Source organism: Bos mutus, chromosome 5, assembly GCF_027580195.1.
Source record: "Bos mutus isolate GX-2022 chromosome 5, NWIPB_WYAK_1.1, whole genome shotgun sequence".
Taxonomy (NCBI): Eukaryota; Metazoa; Chordata; class Mammalia; order Artiodactyla; family Bovidae; genus Bos; species Bos mutus.
Window position 1 is genome coordinate 104,468,525 of NC_091621.1, and position 26,728 is coordinate 104,495,252.

The window sequence follows — 26,728 nt, forward strand, 5'->3', positions numbered from 1 at the left end:
TTTTTTTGGCCGTATGGTATGGCTTGTGGGACCTTAGTCTCCTGACCAGGGACTGAACCTGGTCCCTGCCGTGGGAGCACAGTCTTAAGCACTGGGCCACCAGGAAATTCCCTTTCCTATTTTCAATCCAGGTTTGGCTGAGTCCACAGATATGCAGCCCAAGGATACAGCGGACCCTCTGTGCACTGTCAGGGATAGGAAAGAAAGTTGCAGTTTTCAATAATAGTACTTCATTTCCATTTAAAAATGGAATTAAACAGTTCTAAGGTACTGGTGGCCGGTGGTCTTGTATTGAAGGCTGCTTTGGGCCCAAGCGCCATTTAACCAAGGAGTGGCCTCCTAAAGTAATGGAATCACTTTTGAACATTATTTCAGGTAAACAAAATGCACTCCGTGCCTAAAAAGTAAAGTCACAAAACACTTGCTTTCTGTTCTCCATCAGCTGGTCCCCAAGAACTGGAGCTAGCAGGTGCCACTGTACTTGTCCTCTGTTCCTTTTTCAGTGGTGGTAGTATCACCTAGACCACCGCCTTCTCCCTTGAAAGACAGCACCGTAACACTGAACTGCCCCTTTGGTGCCACATGAGCTCAGTGTAGACCCTGGTCTCTGCCTGGGCTATTCTCCCATAACGTGGCTCATGGAGTGTCACTGACCCTTCAGAGTACATCACTGTTCTGCTGTAACACAGTATACCCGTACTCCTGAAACCCTCATGCCACGCAGAAGTACACAGGGAGAACCTCAGGGTGATGGGAAACAGCGCCCCCCCCCCAAATAAAGAGACAGGAGCTTAATAAATAGCTGGGTTTACACACACTTAATAGTTAGTACAAAATGTAAAAACGTTTCTAGCTTGAGGCAGCAAACAAAGCCATACTTTGTTACTCCCTGACCCACTCTTTCTCAGAGATGAAATTATGAGTGAGTTATACTTGTGTGCAGGTGTGCTAAGTCGCTTTAGCCGTGTCTCCTTGGCCCAGTGGACTGCAGCCCGCCAGGCTCCTCTGTCCATGGGATTCTCCAGGTGAGAATACTGGAGGGGGTGCCACGCCCTCTTCCAGGGGACCGTCCCGACCCAGGGGGTAAACCAGAGTCCCCTGCAGCTCCTGCACCGCTGGTGGACTTTACCGCTGAGCCACCAGGGAAGCCCAAGTTATGCTTAGATTGCTTCTTATATATCAATCATGCAGGGATAAATTTTCATTTTAAAGTAAGAATCACAGAAGAACTGACTATAGATACATTGATTCATTATAATAAGGCGGCCTGATTCTCAGTGTGGCGCTCAAAGCTTATCCTGAGCCGGCTCTCCCTTCTCCAGTTTTATATCCTGTTTCATGTTATTTCTATGCTTTAATATTGCTGCGTGCTCAATGGCTAAGTCATGTCCAACTCTTTTTGACCCCATAGACTAGCCCACCAGGCTTCTCTGTCCATGGGATTCTCCAGGCAAGAACACTGGAGTGGGTAGCCACTTCCTTCTCCAGGAGGTCTCCCCGACCCAGGGATCGAATCCGCAGCTCCTGCACTGGCAGGTCATTACCACTGAGCCACCAGGGCAGCCCCACATTGCTGTACCCTGTGTCTGACCAACTTTCATATATGTTGCCCTGGTTGCATTCTGTAAATGCATCAATTTTTTAAAAGCCAACTTAAGATGTTTGCGTTTCAAAAAACACTTAAATATTCCAAGTAATCAATTTCACAATTGAGTGACAATTCAAGGTAAAAATTCTCATTAAATACATGATACCACCTTGTGTCATAACTAAAGAGAAGACAAGCAAACGGAGTTGAAGATAAAATTTTATTTCTGACCAGAGTAACATAAAAGATTTGTTTTCCATGCTTCAAAAAAGAAGGAAACAAAGGTCTTGAGGAGCTCTCTGGCTCCCTCTCACTCCCTACACATCCCAAAAAAGAAGAAACAAAGGTCTTGAGGAGCTCTCTGGCTCCCTCTCACTCCCTACACACCCCAAGCTCCTGTTTCCTGTTGTTCCCTTTCTCTAACCTGTGGGGAGCTCTAACATGGGAGCCTCGACACAGAAGCCACGCAGGGCCAGTGCCAGGGTCATAGAGCAGCTCGGTGGGCACAAGTCCACAGCCTGCCAAATGGCGCGCTGTCCGCCCCGCGTGAGCCCTGACGTTTATAGTGTTCTGACAAGTTTCTGTCAAGTCTTCACTGTGCAAATCCGTGAATATGGGCCGTGGGGAGAGGAGTTTAAAGAGAGAAGAGCAGAAAGGGACCTTACCCCATAGAATAAAGGCTAGGAGAGCTTGGTATTTAAGTTTAAAACTTGGTCTTGTGCTCGACTTAGGATTTGTCAGTTATCTGTAACATGACGCACCTGGACGATGTCCTGTGCTTTTGAAAAGGGCTTCTGCCTCTTGGAGACTTCACTTCTTAGTAGTAAGTAGATTTCCCTTCTTTAAAAAACAAAGTAAGTAAGATTACAGAACTCCAAAGAAGCCCCACAGATGTAGGTGCTCTTTAAACACCACGCTCACTCATTGACTCAGCGCCTCCAGTATCCATTCATTCTTCAGTAGTTAACAATATAACATCTAATTTTTTTTTTCTACAGTAACATGTTTCCACACAAAAATTATAAAATTTAAGTGTCTAGTGTCTTATTTTCTCTTTGGCAACTACTGTTGCCTGGACAGTCTACTCTCCCCCTTGTATTAGAGGAAAAAGACCGCCTGACAAAGGCGTGTCACGCGGGAGCTGGGAACACCAGGAATGTCCCCGCCCACCGCTCTGGTCCCCGAGGCAGCGGTCTCCTCAGTCCTCACACAGGACGCCTGCTGTGTGCGCGCGCCACCTCGCGAGCACTTCAGCACAGTGGACTCCCTCCCCCAGCTTCCGCGGGCACATACCCGCATGGCTCTCGGGGTATTCGATGGTTTAGGATCGAGAGAGCCTGTGTGGAGTTCTCTAACATTTGTCCTCGTTGGGGATGGCACTGTGGTTACAGAAGGCTGGTTTTCAAGTTGCAGCTTTTATTGGTTTTAAAAGATTTCAAGACCCTCCAGCGTCATCTGTTTCAACAAAAAGGAATACCACATTAAAGTTGATCTTAAAAAAGTCTTTGCAATGGGATTTCTGTTTCAGAAACTTTACAATTTTCTTATGTGCTAAAGACTTTGAAAATACCTCCAAAACGGAAACAGTGGCTACTGTCTAAAAATGGCTTTCTGACTTATAAATACCATCAGAGGACAAAATCAGTTATGACATTAGTTTTGCAAAGCTCTGTGGAAATTTCAACCCAGGAATAGGAAGGCCACTCCCCTTCTTAGTGGGCTAGAGGAGGGGCAATTTCAACATATCCAGCGGGAGCCTGCGGACTAGCAGGTCAGCGTGTGTGCATGACGGGGCTGCCTGCAGCTCTGAGAGGATGAACCTGGGTCTCACCCACACACAGCGGGACAAAGCTTTCTGTAAGGAAGACTAGACCGCGTTCTCGACTCGGACAGAGCCGTCTAGCAAGGAGGCTGCTGGTGTGGGCGTGGCATCCCCAAGGAGCCCACCGGCTGGCTTGCCCAGTGCTCTTGAGCAAAGCCCACCAGCCAGTATGCTCTGCTGCCCAACAGACACACACACCACCACTCAGAGGTCGGCCCGGCAGGGGGAGAGCTGTGCACGTGCAGCAGCAGCTTCCCCACGACTGATGTGAACAGTCACCCAGGCCACTCTCGTACACACCAGCAGGTGACTGAGGAGCCCCAGACATGGGGAAACAGCAGCAGCAAAGTGTGCAGGGAAAGACTGTCCCGGAGGGCTGGACACTAAGGGGCATAAATCAGGAGAGTGGCCACCCCTGAGTGCTGAGCGGGTGACTACAAAAGGGAGGAGAGTGGGGTGGGCAGGCTCTTGGCAATGTTTCATTTGAGCAGGAGGTGACTACACGGGTGGATTCATTCACTTTGTGAAAACTCCCTGGGCTGACCGTACCCTTCGTGTACTTCCCTTGGGTTTTTCTTTAGAAACACGCTAACTTAGAAGATGTTTAAAGTGGGTCTCCCTGGGCAGCTGGAACAAGATACGCATCGCCCCTTCCCCCCCAGAGCCAAGGGACGCACCGCACGGTGACTGCCAACACCTCCAAGCAAGGCCGACCTGCAGTGGCCCAGAAAGGAGAGGCCGCCTACCTGTATCTGACTGTCTGAGTTTCTTTGAAACTTCAATTCCGTTTTCTTCTAACTTCCTCTTTGCACAGTCCTGGCATGCATTCCCTGAAAGATGAAAACTTTTATTAAAAAGCTTATCTAAGAGTGGTTATCATCGAAAAGAACATGAATAACAAATACTGGCAAGGATGTAGAGAAACGGGAACCTCGTACACAGCTGGTGGGAATCAAGCTAGTGCAGCCACTGTGGAAAACTATCACGCTTTCTCAAAAACGAAAAACAGGACTGCCATTCGATCCAGCAGTCTCCCTCCTGGGTAAATACCCAAAACAACCACCCAAAACTCTTAATGAGAAAAGATGCACGCACCGTAGTGTTCACCGCAGCAGGATGTCAGCTGCCACGACACGGAAGCAAGTGAATGTCAACATATGAAGATAAGAGAATGGTGTGTGTGTGTGCACACGTATATATAAAATGGAATGCTGCTCAGCCATAAAAAAGAAAACTGCTATTTGCAGCAACATGGATGGGCTTCGAGGGCATTATGCTAAGTAAAGTAAGTCAGACAAGTACTGTAGAAAATCACATGGAATTTAGAAAAATATAACTAGTAATACAACCGCAAATCAGATTCACAGATACAAAGGAAAAAGCAGTGGTTACTAGTGGGGAGTGGGGAGGGAAGGACAGTACAGGAGCAGAGGATTAAGGGTTAGGTGTAAAGTAAGCTCTAGGGATGTATGTACGACACCAGATACAGCCAGTATTTTAAAACTATAAATGGAGTTAAACTTAAAAAATGTGAATTCACTATATTGTACGCCTGTAACTTATGTAATATTGTACCACAACTATACTTCAATTGAAGATTTTTATTTAAAAACCACTTATCTATTCTAGAATTCACCCTCCAAGGACCCAGTTTGTAAATCTGATTTTAGTGAAGCACTGACCAACTAATCCCTGTGGTTAGATACAGATGTTTATCAAGCTACTGCTTTTTTCAAGAGAAGTATGGTTCTGGGAATCAAGAGAAAGCAACTAAAACAAATGGGTCCTTTCACACAGAAATAAGTTAGAAACGGAAAGCTGAGTGTAACTGTTTAATAATTCCTAAACCAAAGCCGTCCAGCACTAACCAGTTTCCATGTGTGGCCCTGCTGAGACGGGCAAGGAGCCCACGGCTGCAAGGCCCCTGCTCCACTGACCGGAGAGAAGCCCCTTCTAACCCCACTGACTGACCAAGGTGGGGCAGCCTGGCACAAAATTCACCCGGGGTGAACGCCGGGGCACACTGAGTTCAGTCATAGACTGGCAATTCATAAATGGGCAGAGCTGAGCCCTGTAAGAAGCGTATTCACATTTCCAACAAGTAGTAAATAAATAGAAAAATCTACATGAACACTCAGAACCGTTGCAATTAAAATGTCTGAAGAGGATGAGTCAAAAATTTAATAATACATCGCGGACCAAATGGCATGATACAAATAGACTCTCCAGTCCCGGGGCCTCTGGCTCTCGGACAGGACAGTACTCCTGGCGCCAGCAGGTGGCCCCAGTCTGACAGAGCTGACCGCAGGTGCAGGGCTGTCTTTTTAACCCCTTCATGGTGGCAGGGACCCTCATGAAGGGGCTGCTATTCGTCCTCTCGGAGCGGGGCTGTCCTGACACAACACGGGCTAAGTATTTAATGTGAGAAACACTTCTCTGATTATTTTATAAGTGAGGATAAGAATGTATAAAGAAAAACCAGGCTGGTGAAAATCAAGATCTGCTTTACCCAACAACGTGGTGCTGTCCACTCGATCGGCATCTGGAGAAGAAAGGAAAACAGTGAGCAGAAGCCGCTTGACAGCTCTCCCTCCTCAGGCCATGGTGGAGCTGGGCGAGGCTGGCTCTGAGCCGGGGGCCCTGCCCAGCCTGAGGTGCGCTCACCACGTGGGGCAGCTGGGGCTGACTCCTGACCCTCCTCTCCACCCAGGGCCGACGTGAGGGCTGAACCCACGATGTGCGACGCCCCCGCGCCAGCCGGGCACCATCACAGCTGCCCCCTCCCAGCTGTCACCAGTCCGCCTCTCGCACCCAACGGGAGAAACACCTCAAGGCTGTACCCACACACGTGCTTAAAGACACAGTCACAGATTCTAAGTCCAAACGACCTTCAGCCCCCGGCGCCTGTCAAAGCCACTCAGCTGCTAGGGTCTGGGAAAGGGGCCTGAATGGGGACAGGAGTCCCCTGCCAAGAAAGACACACTCGGGAGGGAGCCCCAGGCAAGGTGCTTGGAGGTAGCGGGGGCGGGGAGGCAGAAGCCACTGCCAGCCCCACCTGCGTCGGCAGGCGGGCCTGTGTGGGGCGCCCCGAGGGCACGTCCGACTCTGCTGTCCGTCCAGGGCCCCAGTCCAGCTTCAAAACACCTGGGCAGCTGAGTTGCCTCTCTGAGCTTCTCAGCAGCTCTAAAATCATCTACTTAGTAGCAGTGGATTTGTTGTTTAGGTGCTCAGTCCTGTCTGACTTTGCAACCCAAGTGACTGTACCCTGCAAGATTCCTCTGTCCATGGGATTTCCCAGGCAAGAGTACTGGAGTGGCTTGCCATTTCCTTCTCCAGGAGATCTTCCTGACCCAGGGATCACACCCACACTCCCGCATTGGCACGTAGATTCTCTACCATGGAGTCACCAGGGAAGCCCAGGAGCAGTGGATACTGTGACTAAAAATGAAATAAGGTCAAGGACATATAAGTCACGGCAACGTGCGACATCGAAAGTGTCAGCTCCCGGCTCTTCTCAGTAAAGACCGCCACCCTAGTGACACTGTCATTAACGGAAATTCAACTTAAATTGGCCCGTTTTGCTAATTACTATCAATTCCAAAAAGGCCTAGTGGGAAGAAACTAAGCTGCCAGATCATCCGTGCATCGTGTTCGCGTGATCTTCGAGTTCTCTCGAGTTCATAGCTGGTCATGCCCAGGCAGCTCTGTGGTTAACCCGCTTCCACCACCTGTGGGGGACTGTCTGGTCTCCTATTAGAAGCACATGCGAGCCCACACAGACCTCTCCAGGTCTGCTGTCATCCATGTTTTATGATACAAACTCCAAGCGAGCTGCCCTGATGGCAAGAAGACCAGCTGAACCAGCGCTCACGTATCGTGACAACTCCTGGGAGATGATCGGCTCTCCAGAGGAGGGCCGAGGAGAATTACTTAAAAGGGGTGCTGCCTTCAGCAGAACAGGGAAAAGACGTTATTTGAAAAAAGAAAGAAAGTCTTTGTGGAACTGTTCTGTGCTGCAGCGGCTGTAACTGTTTAACGTGCAGCGTGACGGGATTAAGGTGTGAGACAGCTGCAGGTTGTCAGGGGCACAGCTGGCGGAGCTGGGGGGCAGCTGTCTTTCTCGGTTAAGGTAATCTGAAGCAGGGCATGTCATCTGAAACAGGAATAGACGTGTACAACTATACGCACACTTTAACTAAAAAACTCAATGTACAGACTATGACTACCAAGCCAATAACCCCAGTCTTCTATTTTTAAGTACACAGAAACAGTTTTTTAAAGATAGAAGACTGGTGAATCTAATGGCAGGTAAAATTATTTCTCAATTTTATTTATTTTGTGGCATGTAATTTATGTCTATAAAAAGGGGGAAAATGGAAGAATCCTATTGGTTTTACACATCGAAAAGTGAAAAAGCAAACAAACAAACCAGAAAAGCCGTACCTGGACTTCGCTGTTTGCAGATCTGAGTGGCGAGGTCTTGCACGTACCCTGGAAAGTAGTCGAAGCAGTCCCCGTAGGACACGACCTTGATGCCGTGCAGAAGCATGTCTGCCTGGTGCTTGAAGAAATGGTCCTCGCCCTCCTTGAGCACCAGCATGTAGTGCTCCAGGTCCACCTTGTTCGGCACCGAGTACAGGAAGAGGGCCTGGAAGATCTGGTCGCGCAGCGTCTCCCCGCAGCCCACGAACAGGAAGGACTTGGTGCGGTACAGGCTCTGGAGAACTTCCTGTGAAAGCACCGACGGGAGACTGGGCTCGCCGACCGTGAGCGAGCCCTCCCGGTGCCAAGCCACCTGTGTGCGACACTGAATCGCCGCTGCTCCCTGGCGGGCCTTGCCCGAGAGAGAGCCGCAGAGGAACAAAGTGAGGGAGGCAGGGGGAAGGGAGGGGGCCTCATCCTGGGAGCCAGGGTGTCGGCCAGGCCCCTGGGCGGCGGTGTGCTGCCCACTCCGCCCACCCCACCCCTGCAGCCAGCGCAGCCTCTCAGTTCAAATCCTCCAGAATCACACACAGTTTAGAATGTTCAAAACATACGATAAGGAGATGGAATTTTTTTTTCAGTTATGTGCACACACCTAATCCCTGGAACTGACCTGTCTCAACGAATGGAGGATGGGAACTCCGAGGGGAGGGCCTGGTTTGTGGAGTGAGGGCAGGGGAGCTCGGTGGGGGGGCAGTGATGGTCCCCCGAGGGTGGGCACAGAGGGTCAGGCAGGAGCACAGGCAGGTCGGCACATCACCGACCCAGACACCCAGAGAGGCTCCGTGTCGGCCAGGACTGCCCCTGCCCGCCCACGGCCATGCCAAGGCAGCAGAGGGGCCCAGCCCAACACTTGTCACCACCCCGTGCCCGGGGACAGCAGCCAGACTGTGAGCTCCAGAGCGAGTCACTGAGGACCCCCTTGGCTTCTAAGTGCATAAAAAGTGAGTTCACAGAAAGACACGAGGCAGTTTCGCCACCCCTCGTTTTGTCTATGACATCAAAAAAGCCTTGCAGAGAATGAAATTCGAAAACGAGGTTTGGAAAGAGACTGCTAAGTAGGGAAAGGAAAGGAGGTGCATGGATGGACAGAGAAGAGGAGCAGAAGGGGCGGCGGGAGGAGAGTGTATCGACGGTGGCGGGCCTGCAAGTCGCCCTCAGGAAATGGAGCCATGTCCCGGGGCAAGAGGCTCGCTCGAGTTCATGGAGCCTCTGTTCAAGGTGCCCGAGGGGCGGGAGGCCTGGACCCTGCTCAGTCCACCCACGGCTGGCGGCCCCCACACAGCCCCAGGGGCACAAGCAGGGCCACGTCAGGGAGGGCGTACCATGACCTCTGGGTCTTGAGTGACGTCTTTATATCCCGAAGGATCCAACACCATCCCGCAGGGGTCGGTGTACAAGCCGTGGATGTGAAGGACCCCATACCTGACGTTCCCCCGTGCCCACTGCAGGACCTGGGAAGCACAAGCGGACACGGGAAGCAGAGACTGAGAGGGGCACCTGGAGAGACTCGTGGTTTCTCAAACCCACCTTGACGTGTAAGTAAGAGAGATGCTTTGATGTATTAGTATCTCTTTAAACCTAAGAGAAATTCAGCTGTTAGGGCTCGTTTTGTCTCATTCTGCTGTATTAAAAAGAACTTATCCATTTAGAGACCAAGACGGTTACACAGAAAATACCTTTAACATTTTATATAATAACAAACGGCTAAGACTGATGACTTCAGGGAGATTATGAAAGCTTTCTGTTCTAAATCACATGTTATATTTTCATTACTGTTAGGCATACACTGATTTTACCCCCTGAAATATATATACATACAGAACAAATAAGTCATCAAGGAGCTCTCTCCTGGCTTCATGTCAAGATACAGAAGGAAGGTCCTAGAGAAGCTGCACGTCATGTACATGCCTTTTATCTTCACACCGGGGACCTGCCCGTCAGTGCGTGAAACTGACCCCTGCAGACCAACCGACACTAGCGGGCAGAGGCACCAGAGCGGGCTCCCTGCCACCTGCAGCTCATTTCTAGAAGCTCCAGGGACCACAGTGAGCAGCCCCATGGACGGGAGCGCATGGCTCAGACGTGGGGACGGGAGCGCGTGGCTCAGACGTGGGGACGGGAGCGTGTGGCTCAGATGTGGAGCGGGCCACTAACGATTCGGGGGAGGGTGCAAACTGGAGCCCCAGCACGAGGCGTCAGCCCGGGGGCCCTTGGGGGCCCTGTGTGAGGAGTGGGGCTGGGACCGACCCCGCGACCCTTGCAGTGAGGGAGGAGCAGGCAGGGATGGTGTAAACCCACAGGCACACACACGCACACCGGAAACACAGCTGATACGATGAATCAACCTCAGTAATAACAGAAATAAAAGCATAAAATGGGCGCCCGTATCCAATGGGAGAAATGCACGGAGTTGGGTTTTTAGCAGCGCCACAGGCTAGCAAGATCAGGAAGATGGATGACCCTCTCACAGCTGTGCTGTGTAAGCGGGGAACCCTTCTGCAGAACACTCAGGTAATTTGTATCATCTGTCTTTAACACAACCATACTCTGACCCTAACATTTTTCTAGGAACTTATAAGAAAGGGTAAGAGTTTCCAGTGTAGCATTGCTTATAATTGTGGCAATACGCTCACAATAATGATAACCTCATCTCGTAATGAAATTCCATGTAAAACCACGCTTCTGAAGACGGCTTCGTGACAGGGAAACACTCACAGTATGGGAGTAAAGGAAAAACCGCACGTACAGACTTGACGCGCATCGCCACGGCAGCACACGACTCACTCGGGCACCCAGACTTTACTCGCATCGCCACGGCAGCACACGACTCACTCGGGCGCCCAGACTTGACGCGCATCGCCACGGCAGCACAACTCACTCGGGCGCCCCGCCCCGCACCTTGGTCTTGTCCTTCAGGTCCAGCGACTCCATGGGCTTGCTCTGCTGCTGCCCGAAGATCTCCAGCAGGTTGTCGTAGTTGGTGGTGAGGACCATGGTGCCCCGCTCCATCAGGCTCAGGATGGACTGCAGCACCAGCGGGTTCTGGATGTGCCGCTCCAGGTCATCGAAGACCTCCATCAGGCAGTCCTGGAAGAAGTTGGGCTTGGCGTCGCCCGTGCGCTGCAGAGAGGAGGACCGGGGTTACAAGACGTTGTCTCTCCACCACCACCGAGCCCCCAGGCATGAGAGAATAGTCTAGGTGCCAGAGAGACATCTGATGCCTTCAAACTGTGGAGCTGGAGAAGCCTCTTGAGAGTTCCTTGGACTGCAAGGAGATCCAACCAGTCCATCCTAAAGGAGATCAACCTTGAATATTCATTGGAAGGACTGATGCTGAAGCTGAAACTCCAATACTCTGGCCACCTGATGTGAAGAGCTGACTCACTGAAAAAGACGCTGATGCTGGGAAAGATTGAAGGTGGGAAGAGAAGGGGACGACAGAGGATGAGATGGTTGGATGGCATCACCAACTTGATGGACATGAGTTTGAGCAAACTCCGGGAGTTGGTGATGGACAGGGAGGCCTGGCGTGCTACAGTCCATGGGGTAGCAAAGAGTCGGACACAACTGAGCCACTGAACAACAAGAAACACAGTAGTCTTTTTTACAGAAGAAAGAAAACTGCTGACCTCATAGAGTTTATTAAAACTCTGGAGGAGGGAGACTGTGCCAATATGCTAGTGAAATGTCAACAGCAATCAATGCTATCAAAGCAAAGCAGAGAAGAGGGGCTCAGCCCTGTGGGGGAGAAGGTGGCCAGGTCAAAGAGCATCGGGAGGCCCACTGATACAGGACTTTGACCCCAGAGCCGAGGAAGAGGTGGCTCTGGAGAGGGCACGCCCAGCAGGGATGAGCCCGAGCGAGGGCGCCTGGCACAGGTGGGGTCAGACGGGTGACCCGGAACGACACCCTGTGGGCCCCACAGACTTCAGGGAGGCCTGGGCTCTCCCTCCTCGGGAGCCACAGGGGCCCAGGCTGGCGGCGGGCATCCGGTGAGGGACAGTGTATCACGCTGCCGGTGCTGCAGAGCCCCCAGGACCAGGAGCGGGACAGGCCCGGGATGCAGCGCGCAGGTCGGGGGGCCGTGAGCAGAGCTGCTCGGTGGAGCCGCCGGGCAGGACGGGGAGGCGCGCGGACCCCTGAAGAACAGTTTGGGGTGCTGGGCGAGGAGGCCCGCATGACCTCAGGGCGCCCCAGCCAGCCCGGGCCTGCGGCATGCATGCACGAGCATCCACAGGACCCACCGCCCTCCAGACTGTGCCGGTCCCCCAGCTCGGGCTCCCGCTGCCAGACGCTCTGATCCCCGCCCCCGTTTCCACAGGCCTGCCCTCAGGGAGCCCCACTCCTCCACGCTCTTGTGTGAGTGTTCCCCTCCTTCTCCCCTGAGAACCGGCTTCCACGTCCCTGGCACCTCACTTCTGATCGGTGAGGACCTGGCGGACCCCGCTCACTGCCGTGTCTCTCAGCTGCACGTGTCGCAGCGCACGTGGGTTCACGCCCAGCGACCTTTCCTGCACCACAGTGTCTGCATGCCTCCGTCACCTCCTCCGGGGACCTCCACACCCCGAACCATAGCAGGATCAACAGCCAGCCTCTTTCCAGAAGTCCTCCACCTGCCCGACTCAGCACCCCGGCTCCCAGGAGGCTTCGCCCCACCAGGACCCACCACCACTAACCCCATCTCTCACTCCCCCGTTGGCCTATCCCACCGCGCAGCTCAGACTCCACAGGGTGTCATGACCTGAAGTTACTCCTGAAAACGCCTGCAACTTCCCGGCCCTTCCCGGCTCCACTGGAATCCCCAGGCAGAACTCCACCCCCAAGAAAACCGACTCCCCACTCATTCCACGTCCCTGCTCCCAACCAGCTGATCACGGGAGAACACCACCTCTCTGACTGGCCTTACTTTAACTCTTTATGGAAGTGCTCAAAAATCACAAAGGAGTAGAAAGGAGAAAGCCCCAAACACTCATCTCCCTTAATGAACCTTGCATCAGACCTGCCCCTCTCTGAGGGGACGCCCTCGCCCGAGGCCCCAGGCCCGCCCACAGCCCCCCGGCCCTGCCCCGGCCCAGCAGCCCTGCCCCTCTCCCTGCCGAGGGGCCCCGGGACGGCAGACTACTTTGGGCTCTGCGGGTGAGGAGCTCTGCGGCCGGTACTCGGCTGTCCGAAAGCATGAACGCAGCCCTAGACAATACATAAATGGACGCAGAAGCTGCTTTACTCAAACCAGCAGGAGCCACCCGCCCATGATGTGAGCTGCCCCGCGTTTATCACCGCACCCACACCTGGCACCATCACCCAGCTGAAGCACTTCCCAGACTCTGGTAAAGCCACCTACGGCCACAGGGCAAATTCTGGCTGATGCCGCGACGTGACTGGCCTGTGGCACGTCAGACCCCGCAAGGAAGGACGCACGGCCCTTCTCCCCTCCCCTCCGCCGGAACGCTGACGTCACTTAGGCAGGAGTCGGGCAGCCAGCCTTGGGCACGAGGTGGAGGCCGCACAGGCGGGCAGCAGGGCAGCCTGTGCCCATCCCAGGTTTTCACGTGAGAACGTAAATGCCATCGGAGTCAAGCTGCGCACTTTCTCTGGGTACTAGCTTTTCTCCTCTGTGAATCTTCCTATATCTGTCCGCCCCAAAGGAGACAACGGCTACACTTCTTCAGACGTGGAAGAAACACTCCTCGGACACCGGGCCCCGGCCACGTCCTCCACTCTGAGGGCAGCCTGTTCGGGATGACCCGGCCGCGCCCTGTGGGACCTCCCCGCTTTCTGCACCAGCCCAACTGGCTCCAGGCACCACTCAGCGAGCGCACGCCCCTACGCCAACCTCCCTTCCTTGCTGGGTCCTTTCCTGAGGAGACAAAGATGCTCTGTCCTCTCAGTGACACTCTGGGGATGCACCTGTCGTGTGAGGAGTCGAGGGTGGCCTGCTTAGGCCCAAGGAGAGCTGGCGGCCACGCCCCACACTGCACCAGGACGAGGTCACTAGGCCGGTCCCCAGAGCAGCCCGCTGACCTCCCTGGGACGAGCTCCCTCACCAGGCTCTATCTGACGTGGACTGTCTTCAGGGCCCACACGGTGCCTGGGACCCCCATTTAAAGGGACGCTATTCTGATGAACTGAAGGACTACTGGCTCGTGAGCCCAACTTGTGGAGACATTTAAGCCCCGGACTCCCGGTTTACCAGCCTGGCCCTGAGCCAAGCTGCCCCAGAGAGTCCGGAAGCACTGACCTGGAAAGCACTTACCGGGGACATCTTCCGGATGAGGTCATGGGCGACCACCAGCAGGTCCCCGTCCTTGGTCACCTTTCTGCGGAACTCGGCCACGTCTCCGGGGTGCAGCACCTCCAGCTGCTCGGCGGCCTCGATCACGGCCTCGATGCAGCTCCTCCAGGAACACAGGGCAGGGATCCCCGGGGCAACTGCCGCGCTGACGCCAGTCCCAATGACCAGGAGCAGCTCCTGGGGCTGTTTCCGGATGAGGCTTTTTAAAAACTTTCTGCTTAAAAACAAGGGAGGGGAAGAATGAAAGCCAGCAGGGAGCACAGCTACCGCAAGGGCGACACTGGAGCCCATGAGCATCCGTGAGGGGGCGGGTCCAACATAGCCCGCGCTGGACACACGCCTTGCGCCGCCACACTAACCACAGGACGAGCCTGTGCGCTGCTCTTCATGTTCATCTCCCTTTCTGTGCGTCCCTCTCCCTGGCTCCATCCTCATTCCGTGAGGGACGTGGGGACTGTCTTGTCCATCTCGAGTCCCCGGGATGTTGATGAGAGTGATACGTGTGTGTAAACAAAGAAGCTCAGCAATTTAAATTCCTTTAAGACTGCCAAGAGCTTGTAAATACAAACTGTGATGATAAACGATCCCTGGTTACAGGGACAGGAAAGAAAATCCCTGGCAAAATGCAGGTCCTCCACGACCCACTCCCCGGCAAGCACTTCCTCCTGCGTTACTTCACGGAGGCACCATCTGCCCATTTATCGTCAGAGATTTCTTTCCTGCAAAGCACGACACCTCCAGCCTAGAGGTGAGCCTCTGATGCCCTGCTGCTTGGTGCGGCGGCCAGGTGACAGCGGCCCCTCGGGCAGGAGGAGAGCTGTCTCCTGGGACGCTTCTTACATTGATGCAAAGGCCCCTGAGGCCATCTCCCGACCCAGTGTTACTGGCCCCCGCGGTAAGCCGCTAAGTACTAAGTAACACACGAGGAGATTTGCGGTGGGGGCTGTACACCGGTGTGAAGGTGCAGTCGACGTCATTTACCTTGATTTTTGTTCACTTCTATTTGTTGTCTTTTCCACTGAATCCATCTGTGAGTCCTAAAGAGATTCAGAGGCAACTTCTACTTCCCAGATGAAAGTCCCTTCATCAGTACCCTGGAAGAGAGATGAGGCTGGAATTAAAATCAAAGGTCCCAGAGCTCTCTCTAAATCAGAATTACTGAAAACCATCACATACAAAATTGGAGAAGGCAATGGCACCCCACTCCAGTACTCTTGCCTGGAAAATCCCATGGGTGGAGGAGCCTGGTAGGCTACAGTCCATGGGGTTGCTAGGAGTCGGACACAACTGAGCGACTTCACTTTCACTTTTCACTTTCATGCACTGGAGAAGGAAATTGCAACCCACTCCAGTGTTCTTGCCTGGAGAATCCCAGGGATGGAGGAGCCTGGCAGGCTGCCGTCTATGGGGTCGCACAGAGTCGGACAGGACTGAAGCGACTTAGCAGCAGCAGCAGCATCACATACAAAAACACAATCCAAAACGGTTCCTAAGCCCCCACTCCTAATCCTGTGACTTATGAGGCCAGGCGCCCCGAAGCCCAACTCTGGAGGGAGAAGACAGGAAAGGGAGCGCAGGAGAAGGAGGCGGCGCAACGGCCAAGGGCCGGGGCTTTGCATTGTTCCTTCACCACTCTGCTCCAGGACCACTTCTGGGGACACGGACACCAGGGGCTTATCACAGGAGGGAAGACACGCCAGAGGACAACAAAGCAAGCCACACAGGTCCCCAGGATGACCCTCGCTCTCAGAGGCACCGAGAGGTTTACTGAGACATTCCAGGACACGCCAACAAGTCTTCCAAGACACCAGGTCTCCGCCTGGACACACTGAAACCCAGTCCAAAGGAATAGTCTGAGTCCAAGGTCAACTCTTAATTTACATAAAACAGGACTCTCAAACCAGCTAGGTCTGTCTCTATTGCCAATCTCCATATTCTACCACCTTTCCAGAATCATATTGCCTCCACCAATTCTATACCTAATATTTACTGTAAAGAAGGAAATACACAGAAAAATAAAGATTAAAACACCCATAATGCTACCACCTACAAGCACTGACTGTTAGCATTTGTATAGTTCCCTCTAGATTTTTTACTTTAACATGTTTAGATCGTTCGAGACCATAGGTCATATCTTACTTTTTCATGCATTTTAATAAAAGCATTTCTTTATGTTACTCAAAACTATTCATAAAGAGAAAAAACTAAAGGGAAAAAAATAAGAAAAAAAAACTGTTCATAAATACAAGTGTTACAGCAACATGCGTGAATTTCTATCCTACTGCGAGGCCATCAGGCACTTCATCCACCACCCCCTCTCCCAGTTCCCCGCCAAGGCAGGACATCACTGGAGCTCTATGACAACCACCTTTGCACACAAAGCTTTTATCTACTTTGAAATGATTTATTTAGGAGAGATTTCTGACAAGCAGAATTGCTGAGCTGCAGCATATGAACCCTGTAAAATATCTCAGCACATGCTGCCAAAATGCTCTCCAGAAAAGTGGTCAGCAGAACGCCTAAGCGCCTGCTGGGCAAAGCCCAACTAGCACTAACCGAAAACCACCTTTCCACATGTGTAATCTTTTCTCCTCCCTCCTCATTCAGAACTGGGTCACTGAAAATGATTTTCAAGGAAACAAGGCTTAACTAGTCTAGGAGCATCCTTAGACTTTAAAGAGGATCATAAGAATATCCCCTGAAATGGACACAGGCCTGTGTAGGGTCCTGTGGGCATCCCTCCCCCCGCCCCGACCCCCAGCCCGGGGGAGAGGGCGCCAGGGGCCTTCCCTAGATGCTGGGGCGGGCCTGCCGGCGAGCTCAGCACTGCCCCCTGGCACCCGCCCCCGTGCCCGGGCGCTGCTGGGCCCTAACTCCTCCCGAGTCGTCGGAGGTCAGCTCGGTCCGTTTTTGTTTTCGCCACTAGATATTTTCTCAGGAAAGGAGAAATACTGAGCTTTCCTACTGTGCCTGATAATCCCAAGTATAGGTGACCTTGGGCCCCAGCCTGGCGATTTCAGTGACTGGCCTAGCTCTTCACCAATCCTCAGTGTAAACAGCTACACAACAGGAAACGTTGCTAACAGACCAAGTTCTGCAAGCTCGGGAACCTCTCAGAGGAAAAGTACTCTGGACTTAAACTCGAGTCAGAGAGCTCGGGCACCGCAAAGGCTTTCCAACCTCCTCCCTCAGGAGGGAGCTCAGGGTCCTTTCCGCTCCATCCTATGAGAGGAGTCAATATGAGACCCTCACCGGCTGATGAACCTACGCCACATCGCCACCTGGGATGGAGTCTTTTATCTCACCCTGCTCTACACGACAGTTTAGAATATTGTCTAATATTCTAGACAGTACCCAGACTGCAGAAGTCACATGCCCTAAACTCTCGCCACTGTGAAGAGCTTTAGAAATCTCTCTCATTCTTTCGATCATTGTTCAGCTGCTTTTGATGCTCCTTTATATGTATGCTCATAGGTACAAACTGAAAACCTAAATACTACACGTACACTTCTGCAAAAGAGTGTGAACAAATTACACTTTTGTGGACTGGATTTAACTCCAAAATGAAGTGATTTCCAAGTTTTCCTAGAGAACAAACCATCGCTGCGGGCACTGAGTGCTTCTGTAACAGGCGAGGGCTGGTGCTCCTGGGTGGCCGGCTGCTGGCTTAGGTGCTCAGACCTCGCCCTCCTCCTAGAGGAGGAGGTGATGCAGGCCTGGAACCAGCTCCCCAGCACGTCCAGGCAGATGAGCCTCCAGACACGAACGCTGACGGCTACCTTTAAGGATCACACCCACTAACACAGGAAGTACCCGATCACATTAAATCTCAACACAATAACTATGCAGTGATGAACTGCATAGCTGCCCATATTTAGACATTCACAGTTCATTGTAACACTGCATGTTTAAAGACATTACCTCATTTCCTGTTCTTTCAGCAGCAGGATTATCAGAGCCAAACCCCACAGTGACTAGAAAGTACCCCAGTCTCGCCTTGTTTCTAAACCCAGGGCCAAGCAGGAGATCTCTGCAGCACTGAGTACCCGGATCCTAGAAGTCTCCACAGGACGGCGAGCCTCTGGCACTCCACCCCCAACCCCAGCACCATTCTCTAAACCCATCAGCTTCCAGGCGACGACAGTAACAAAAGCCTCCGAGACCTTTCAGAAGCCGCGTCTCTCGGTTCCCCTGGTGACCGTGTCGTCACCGCAGTTTGCAGGCCCAAAGCCCAGTCATCACAGCAACCCACTCCTTTTTACAAGGACCTAACAGCGTTTTCTGAGAGCAAAATCTGGCCCCAACACAGATCTGTATAAGCAGTTCCTGTCCTTTTTAGCCAAAGTCATGAATAGAATTTTGAATAGGATATTTTCTGCTTAAATTTGAGATTACGAGCATTTTATGAATGAACTTCAGAGTAGTCAGAGACTGCCTTACTCGTTGAATGCCTATGTTCCACCCTAAATAAATGATCATCTGAGTCTAACGCAAAACGCAACAAACTACACACACCACACCAGTTCCTTAGAGCTAGCAGAGCAAACCCCGCTTCCCAGCCCCTAACTCCACGTGCCGGAGGGTTAACCCTCGCCTCACTGCGCCCCCGGTCCCCTGGCCCTGGTACAGTCAGCCCCTCGCACTGACGCCAGGTTGGTCATATGACTTCTTTGGCCGACGGGATGTCGGCAAACAAGCAAGCAGGTATGTGACAAGCACACTGACGCCGGAGCCTGCTCTCCTGGAGTGGAACTCAGCCTCGTGCAACCCGGTCTAGCCTCCAGGACAGCTACCAGTGGAGAGCACCACCAGCTGGGCCAGCCAGAGTCCAGCTGAACCTGGCCCAGGGGCTGAGCCCTCAAACACTCATTCCCGCACACCCCACTCCATACATCGCCAGAAAGAGGAGAGGGACGGGCAGAAGACAAGAGTACCAAGATAAAGAGAGAAACGAAAAAAAAGCATGAATCAGTGAGTGAACGAGTCACAGTTTTGAGGGGGAGGGAGAAAATGCTTGTCAAGAACAGTATTTTATTACAAGTTGTTGTTTTAGTTGATCAGTCGTGTCCGACTCTGGGACCCCATGGACTGCAGCCCACCAGGCTCTTCTATCTACGGGATTCTCCAGCCACGAATAGTGGGGTGGGTTGCCATTCCATTCTCCAGGGGATCTTCCTGACCCAGGGACAGAACTGTGTCTCCTACACTGGCAGGCAGATTCTTTACCACTGAGCCCCCAGGGAAGCCCTTTATTACAAGTAGCATAATAAAAAACTTAAAATCACTTTCTATGACAAATTACACCTTCGCTCAAGTGCAAACCATGTAATAGAAGTTTCAAATCTGTGGGATCCTGAAAAATATCCTTAGCAAAAGTCAATTTCTTTCTATAAATGAATTATCACATGGCTCTTGAGCAGTATAAAGGAGCGGAGATAAGCGGGCATGTGGTAAACATGTACTCAGAATACATTCCTCTTACACAGCAAGGGACGGAACATCGCAAATATTCATGAAAATCTCTAAATGTTGGCTTTCAACTCTTGTTCCCAATCCATAGGGCGATGGAATAAGATGCCCCCAGAATTTGTGGGAAAAAGTCACGCCCCTTTGACTACTAACAACTTGATTCAGATGAAGGCCTGAACAGGCAGCGCAGCAAGCTCTTACGCTCAACATCCCCGCTTGCTCCTGTTATCCAAGGAACCCACGCTGAGGAGTGACTTCAACGCCTGCTGCCCTCAGGGGACAGGAGACCTGGAAATGACAGCTGAGGCCCTGTGTGGTTCCTAAAGACTGGAATGTCCTTACAGGAGGCAAAACCCGGTGACTACACCCAGGCGGGTCTGCAGGCCTCCAGCCACCAAGCAAGCCCTTCCTGTCAGCAGCTGGCAGACCACCTGCCTCACCTGGCTGTTAGCATCCCCAGGCCCTTCAGTCTAATGTGACTCCCACAGACTGCCTTTTTCGCAGCAATCTGGTTCCCCCAGCTGACCTGGGAGGGGGCCACAGAAGCAGAAGTCACTGGGCAACAAGAGGAAGTTTTCAAGTACTAATGGATTATCTGGAATCTGCCTGACAGGTTATTCCTGGCAAGTTTGATTGGCCTAATTAGGTTCACCTGAGCTGAAAACGAGCTGCAAAAGGACAGAAACCAAGCTTCCAGAACCGCAAAGGAGAGGCCTGCCCTGAAACCAAAACGCCCAGGGCCACAGTGGAGAAAACAGGGTCTGGAGACCAGAAGCACCACCCTCTCTGAACCTGTTTCCAAACCTGTCGAAAGGGAATGCCATCATCCCCATCACTGACTGGCTCCTCCTGAAGATTTTAAGCGAGCCAAGGACCCGAAAGGCACTTAACCTGAAGACGTTTATCTACCACTGTCGCCACACGGGCAGCCAGCTTCTCTCCCTCACATCAGCAGGCTTTCACTTTAACACTACTTCCCCACAACTACATACTCATCTAACCTGGACTCTGGTGAAACTTGACCGCTTGACCTAGCCATAGTGAGAGGTCTCCAGGATGAGCTGTTTTTCCCCCAAGTTTCAGGAAATACAAAACCTCAATTTGAAAACACGCTACTTAACCAAACGCTTTTTATTCAGTCGACATAAACTGCAGCGGAAAAAAAATTCTTATTCTGTAGTGATTGAAACGTGTCCGTTTGCTTCTTGAAAGCAACTCCAGAGTAGCCTGGGCTCATCTGCTCAAACCAAGAAAACAACAAAACCCACCGCTAACGAAAAATGTACAGGTCACCGTTTAGTTCAAAAAGCAGCACTAATTATTGACACCTTCTACACCTGTTAGATCTGAGGGCAAACACTAAGCGCTTACAAGCACGATCTCATTCAAAGCTCCCCATGACCCTGTGACGTGTCTCTTATTACCTCTCACCTGGCCAAGGCTGACGGTAAATCCTTTCAAGAGGCCAACCACCAGGATAAATGCAGTCGTCCCAGCTTTCTCCAAACATCAGTGCAGCTCAGACGGCAAACAAATACACCTGCCCTTTTACTAGGAAAACACTAGCTGCCAACAGCTGAAGTGTTCGCCAACAGTCTGTCCATCGGATATGACACGCTGTACAACTCAAAGAGATATGTTACTCAATAATCAGCCAATAATGGTAAAAACGTACCGGTACAGAGGCTAAAGGCGTGCTGAACCACCAGCATTTACCCATCCCAAGAGGGATAAAAGATGTTCTATTAATAGAAAGTAAACCTCCAGTGAAATCTAAAATTATAGAACTGCAGAGCTGGAGGAGTCTTAAAGGTTCTGGGATGTCAAATACCCTACTTTACAAATGTGAAAATTGAGACTGAGAGACAGTGTCTTGGTAAAGGTCCCCCCGGAAGTCAGGGGACAAGCTATACTCACTCCTGGCCCAAGCCCCATAATCCTGCCACTATCCCAGGCTCCACCTGGTCCACTGTGACCCCCAGAAGTTCATATAAGGCACTAATCTGTAGCTCTTTTTACCATCAAACCTTTACAAATATCAGGGCTTCCTTGGTGGCTCAGATGGTAAAGAAATCTGCCTGTAATGCAGGAGATTCTAGTCGGATCCCTGGGTCAGGAAGATCCTCCAGAGAAGGAAATGGCAACCCACTCCAGTGTTCTTGCCTGGAGACTCCCATGGACAGAGGAGCCTGGCGGGCTGCAAAGAGTTGGACACGACTGAACAACAAACATTGCCACTTTACAAATTTCAAACCACACAGCGTGGCTGGTCTACAGGTTCACCTGTTTCCTTGCTCCATTCATTCTCCAGGAATGCTGAAGGAAACAGCCACCATCAGGAAAATTGAGAGGCAGCAAGAAGCGGCCTCAGGGAAAACAACCAGCTCACAAGAGTTCTGTTGGGTCCCTGCCTGTGGCTTATCACGCAATTGTCTGTGTTAACTTTAGCAGAGACAGATAAGGAGGGCTCAGCCAGGAAACAAAGCCACCTCTGGAGAGGACTTCACTCTCCAGGGAAAGAGACCTTGAGGCTCTTTGCGGGAGGAAGTAGGATCCAGCACGCAGAGTCCAGTCCTGACAACTGAGTGTACCGGCTGAACGACTTCAAATAGGGGTCAGTTACTCCGCCCCTCTGAGCTGTGTATTTCCTTTATCTTATATCTCAGGGTTGCTGGAACATGAAAAAAGCTAACATTTAAACTAGCAAAGCCTACGACAGTGTGATTCCCCTACACCCCATGCAGGCAGTGGGTATTCTTCCTGGGTTTTTTCAATTAAAATTAAATAACAGTTAAATTCAGTTCCTCAGTGACACTAGTCTCATTTTAAGTTCTTAAACTCCACGCAACTCCATGTGTCGAGTTTACTGGAGGGCACGAACACAGAACATCTTTATCATCACAGAGACTTCTATTATCATACTGGGAGAGTCTCCCTGCCCCTCACGCAAGTCCAGACCTCCACAAACAAAAGTCATGTGCCTTTCTCTTTTAAATCGCTCTCTAATCCACACTCTCTGCCACACCTTGCGGTCCTCTCAACTTGTCTAGACTTCTGACAGCTACCCTGCTTCCGGTTTCAGCCCCTCCAGTCCCAGTTTCCAAAGTGACGCTTCTGACACAACACATCTGAACTCTCAGGACCCCCAAGCCCAGCTAATAAACCAAATCCGCAATCTGGTTCCATTCCTGAGACCCAGCCTCTCCTCCCTGCCCCCCCATCCACTGTGCCCCATGTCCATCTCCTGCGTGGAGGCTGGACTCACCCTAACAAACAGACAGTCACCCTGATGAAGTCCTAGGTGACCTATAGGCAGAAGGACCAAACCTCCTCTAAAAAGACTAACAAGTTTCCAACGCCAGTCCCCAGGCAGAAAACTGGGGGCTGAAACTGCAAAGAGCAGGACCGGTCTTTGGGTCTAGACCTGATGAAGCCAGCCATGCGTGAGGTCCTCGCCGGCAACACCCTGGTCCAGGTCACCTCCCACCTTTCCCGTGGTCTTGCTCCCTCCAACCAATTCTCCGGCACCAGACCCAGCGACTGTTCAAAAACACAAAATCTATCTTCACTCTGCTCCTCAAACCCCTCGATGGCTCCCTACTCCTTTCCAGTACCAAATCCTCTCTGCTGTGCTGAGTTGCCTCAATCATGTGTGACTGTGACCCCATGGACTGCAGCCTGCCAGGCTCCTCTGTCCAAGGAATTCTGCAGGCAAGAACACTGGAGTTGGTTGCCATTCCCTTCTCCAGGGGATCCTCCTGACCAAAGGACTGAAGCCGGGTCTCCTGCCTTGCAGGCAGATTTACCACTGAGCCACCGGGGAAGCCCCAGATCCTCCTGCTTTGGTCCTGACCCCCTTGGCCCACCTCTTTCCTGCCCCTCCCCATCGCACTCTAAGCTTCCCAATTTCCTCCATTCTGGTCTCCCCTACTCCAAACACCTCCCTCACTCCTTTTGCACTGATCAACGCCCACTTTCCTTCAGCTTTGAGCTGGTCTACAACGCACTCAGGGGGACAGTGAAAGCAGTAATTCAGGAAAGGGCCAAGGGCATGGGGCCTCAGGAAACAAAGCTGGATTCTTCCCATTTCAGATTCTAACTGCTTGAGGACCTTGTTCATTAAGGTCTTATTCCTCCAGTCAGAGGCTTCCCTGGGGGCACAGTGGCAAAGAACCCACCTGCCAAGCAATAGACTCAGGCTCGACCCCTGGGTGGGGAAAATCCCCTGGAGAAGGGAATGCCACCCACTCAGGTTACTCTTGCCTGGGAAATCCTACAGACAGAGGAGCCTGGTGGGCTAGTCCAGGGGGCTGCCAAGAGTCAGAATCGACTTAGCAACTAAACCACCACCACCTTTATCTTGATCCACCCCAAGCCCCTCACCTACTTAGCTCTGCCTCCCTCCACAACACATCTGTTCTCTAGGTGCTTCTGTGGGGCCATATGAGCCTCGGCAAAGAGCATTAAAAGTTAAACACTGTCCTGCTTTGGCCTCAGTGCAACAGTCAACACAGTGCAAGCGCTACAGCCCCTGCCGGGCCACAAAGGGTCATCGGATGACTCATTATACACCTCTACTTCTTTTACATTAAGAATTACAAAAACCCGGGAACTCTTTCACAGATGCCCGATGGGTCCACAGACCGCAGGTTTGAGAAGCCCAGACTCCAGATCTGCGTGGACAGGGTGCCAAAAGGAACTGAACCTCAAGGGCAGGTGGTGGAGGATGGGGACGGCAGTCTAGGAATACGGTGGTGGTGGGGGGGGGGGGCTAGGGAGAGACGGCATGGGGGGTGGGGGGTGGGGTAGCTTCACGGCCCAGGGGGTTCTGAAAAGGCCTGGGGAAGGGAAAGTCAGGGACAGTCGCTGGGGTCCTGAAGGAACCTGGGGAGGTTTCTGGAACTCAGGATCCTCGGGGGTCCCGGGACCCTGAAGCGGCGGCAGGGCCTCAGGGAGTCTGGATGGGTAGAGTCCTGAAGGATTTCGGGCGAGGACTCTGAAAAGTGTAGGACAAGAGGTGACCGGCAACCCCCAACAGGGACTCGGGGGCCAGGGGCGTCTGGAGGGGCCGGGGCGGATCCCGGGGGGTCTTCGGGGCTGGGGTTCCTGAGAGAAGGGTTGGGGGTGGGTCTTGGGCACCGAGGTTCGTCGGGGTCCTTCAGGCGGCCGTGGATCCCGAGAGTGGCCGGGGGATCTGGAGGGGCAGAGACGGGTCCTGAGGGTCTCGAGGGGGCCTCTCTCCACTCGGCACCCCCGGGCCGCCCCCCGCCAGTGAGCTCACCCCACGGCGCCTCCTCCGGCTCAGCGGGTCCAAGTCTCAGGGGGCTCCGGGCGGCCTCGCGCTGGGGTCGCCTGGCTGAAGGCGGTCTGCGGGGAGGGCGACAGCGCGCGCGCCGGAGCCGGAGCCGGAGCCGAAGCCGGAGCCGAAGCCGAAGTCGAAGTCGGAATGGGAGGCGGAGCTGGAGAAATCAACGCCGCGCCGCCCTCAGGCGCGACTCCAACGGAGGCCGGCCGCAGCGCGGCCGCAAAACCTTCCCCCGCGCGCCCGCCCCCGCCGCGCGAAGGTTCCGCCCCGAAACCAACGGCCCGGGAGCCGCAGGCCCCGCCCCCTGGAGGCCCCGCCCCCACCTTTGGCTCAGGCGCGGTCGAGTTAGTCGTATCCAACCCTTCTCGACCTCATGGACTGCAGCACGCCAGGCCTCCCTGTCCACCGCCAACTCCCGGAGTTTACTCAAACTCATGTCCATTGAGTCGGTGATGCCATCCAACCATCTCATCCTCTGTCGTCTCCCCTTCTCCTCCCGCCTTCAATCTTTCCCAGCATCAGGATCTTTTCAAATGAGTCAGTTCTTCAAATCAGGTGGCCAAAGTATTGGAGTTTCAACTTCAGCATCAGTCCTTTCAATGAATAGTCAGGACTGATTTCCTTTAGGATGGACTGGTTGGGTCTCGTTGCAGTCCAAGGGACTCTCAAGAGTCTTCTCCAATACCACAGTTCAAAAGCATCAATTCTTCACCGCTCAGCTTTCTTTATAGTCCAACTCTCACTTCCATACATGACTACTGGAAAAACCATAGCTTTGACTAGATGGACTTTTCTTGGCAAAGTAATGTCTCTGCTTTCTAAATTACTGTCTAAGTTGGTCATAACTTTTCTTCCAAGGAGCAAGCATCTTCTAATTTCATGGCTGCAGTCACCACCTGCAGTGATTTTGGAGCCCCAAAAATAAAGTCTGCCACTGTTTCCACTGTTTCCCCATCCATTTGCCATGAAGTGATGGGACTGGGTGCCATGATCTTCGTTTTCTGAATGTTGAGTTTTAAGCCAAGTTTTTCACTCTCCTCTTTCACTTTCATCAAGAGGCTCTTTAGTTCTTCACTTTCTGCCATAAGGGTGGTGTCCTCTCCATTTCTGAGGTTATTGATATTTCTCCTGGCAATCTTGATTCCAGCTTGTGCTTCCTCCAGCCCAGTGTTTCTCATGATGTACTCTGCATAGAAGTTAAATAAGCAGAGTGACAATATACAGCTTTGACGTACTCCTTCCCCGATTTGGAACCAGTCTGTTGTTCCATGTCCAGTTCTAACTGTTCCTTCGTAACCTGCATACAGATTTCTCAGGAGGCAGGTCAGGTGGTCTGGTAGTGCCATCTCTAAGAATTTTCCAGAGTTTGTTGTGGAAGCACAACAGAGGCACAACAGAGCCCAAAGTCAAAGGCTTTGACGTCGTCAGTAAAGCAGAAGCAGGGCTCGGGCGGAGCTGAGACTCTGGTGGCCCCCGCCTGCAGGTGCTCGTGGTGTGCCCTCAGTTTCTGCAATGGGCGCAGGCATACTTTGCAGAGACAGAGAGACCGACTGTGGTGCTGGCGAAGACTTGAGAGTCCCTTGGACAGCACGGATATCCAACCAGTCCATCCTAAAGGAAATCAGTCCTGACTATTCATTGAAAGGACTGATGCCAAAGCTGAAGCTCCAGTACTTTGGCCACCTGATGCGAAGAGTTGACTCATTGGAAAAGACCCTGATGCTGGGAAAGATTGAAGGCGGGAGGAGAAGGGGGTGACAGAGGATG

At 52.4% G+C, this 26,728-nt stretch overlaps 1 protein-coding gene across 9 annotated transcripts; it reads right to left on the bottom strand.

The window, feature by feature from the left end:
* Window positions 1-1,794: 1,794 nt before the first annotated feature.
* On the bottom strand, window positions 1,795-25,189 carry FAM118A (family with sequence similarity 118 member A). Of its 9 annotated transcripts, none has more exons than XM_070371455.1 (9): window positions 24,938-25,189; window positions 15,169-15,281; window positions 14,149-14,404; window positions 10,794-11,015; window positions 9,218-9,346; window positions 7,901-8,205; window positions 5,920-5,952; window positions 4,157-4,240; window positions 1,795-3,043 (listed from the first exon to the last, which is right to left on the bottom strand). In XM_070371455.1, the coding sequence occupies exons 2-8, from the start codon at window positions 15,213-15,215 to the stop codon at window positions 4,189-4,191; spliced, it is 1,044 nt and encodes a 347-aa protein (XP_070227556.1). In that variant the 5' UTR covers window positions 15,216-15,281; window positions 24,938-25,189; the 3' UTR covers window positions 1,795-3,043; window positions 4,157-4,188. The 9 variants fall into 9 exon arrangements, with proteins under 9 accessions (XP_070227556.1, XP_070227548.1, XP_070227551.1 ...); XM_070371447.1 differs by having other exon boundaries at window positions 7,854-8,205; window positions 24,938-25,187; XM_070371450.1 differs by having other exon boundaries at window positions 7,854-8,205; window positions 14,149-14,401; window positions 24,938-25,185.
* Window positions 25,190-26,728: the final 1,539 nt, after the last annotated feature.

Coding starts and splice junctions, on each gene's coding strand:
- FAM118A (XM_070371447.1), bottom strand. CDS start 15,215: ATGGATTCAGTGGAAAAGACAACAAATAGAAGTGAACAAAAATCAAG. Junction 9,347..10,793: donor ACCTGAAGGACAAGACCAAG/GTGCGGGGCGGG, acceptor TGTGCTTCCCAG/GTCCTGCAGTGGGCACGGGG. Junction 5,953..7,853: donor CTGCAAACAGCGAAGTCCAG/GTACGGCTTTTC, acceptor TTTCTTCTCCAG/ATGCCGATCGAGTGGACAGC.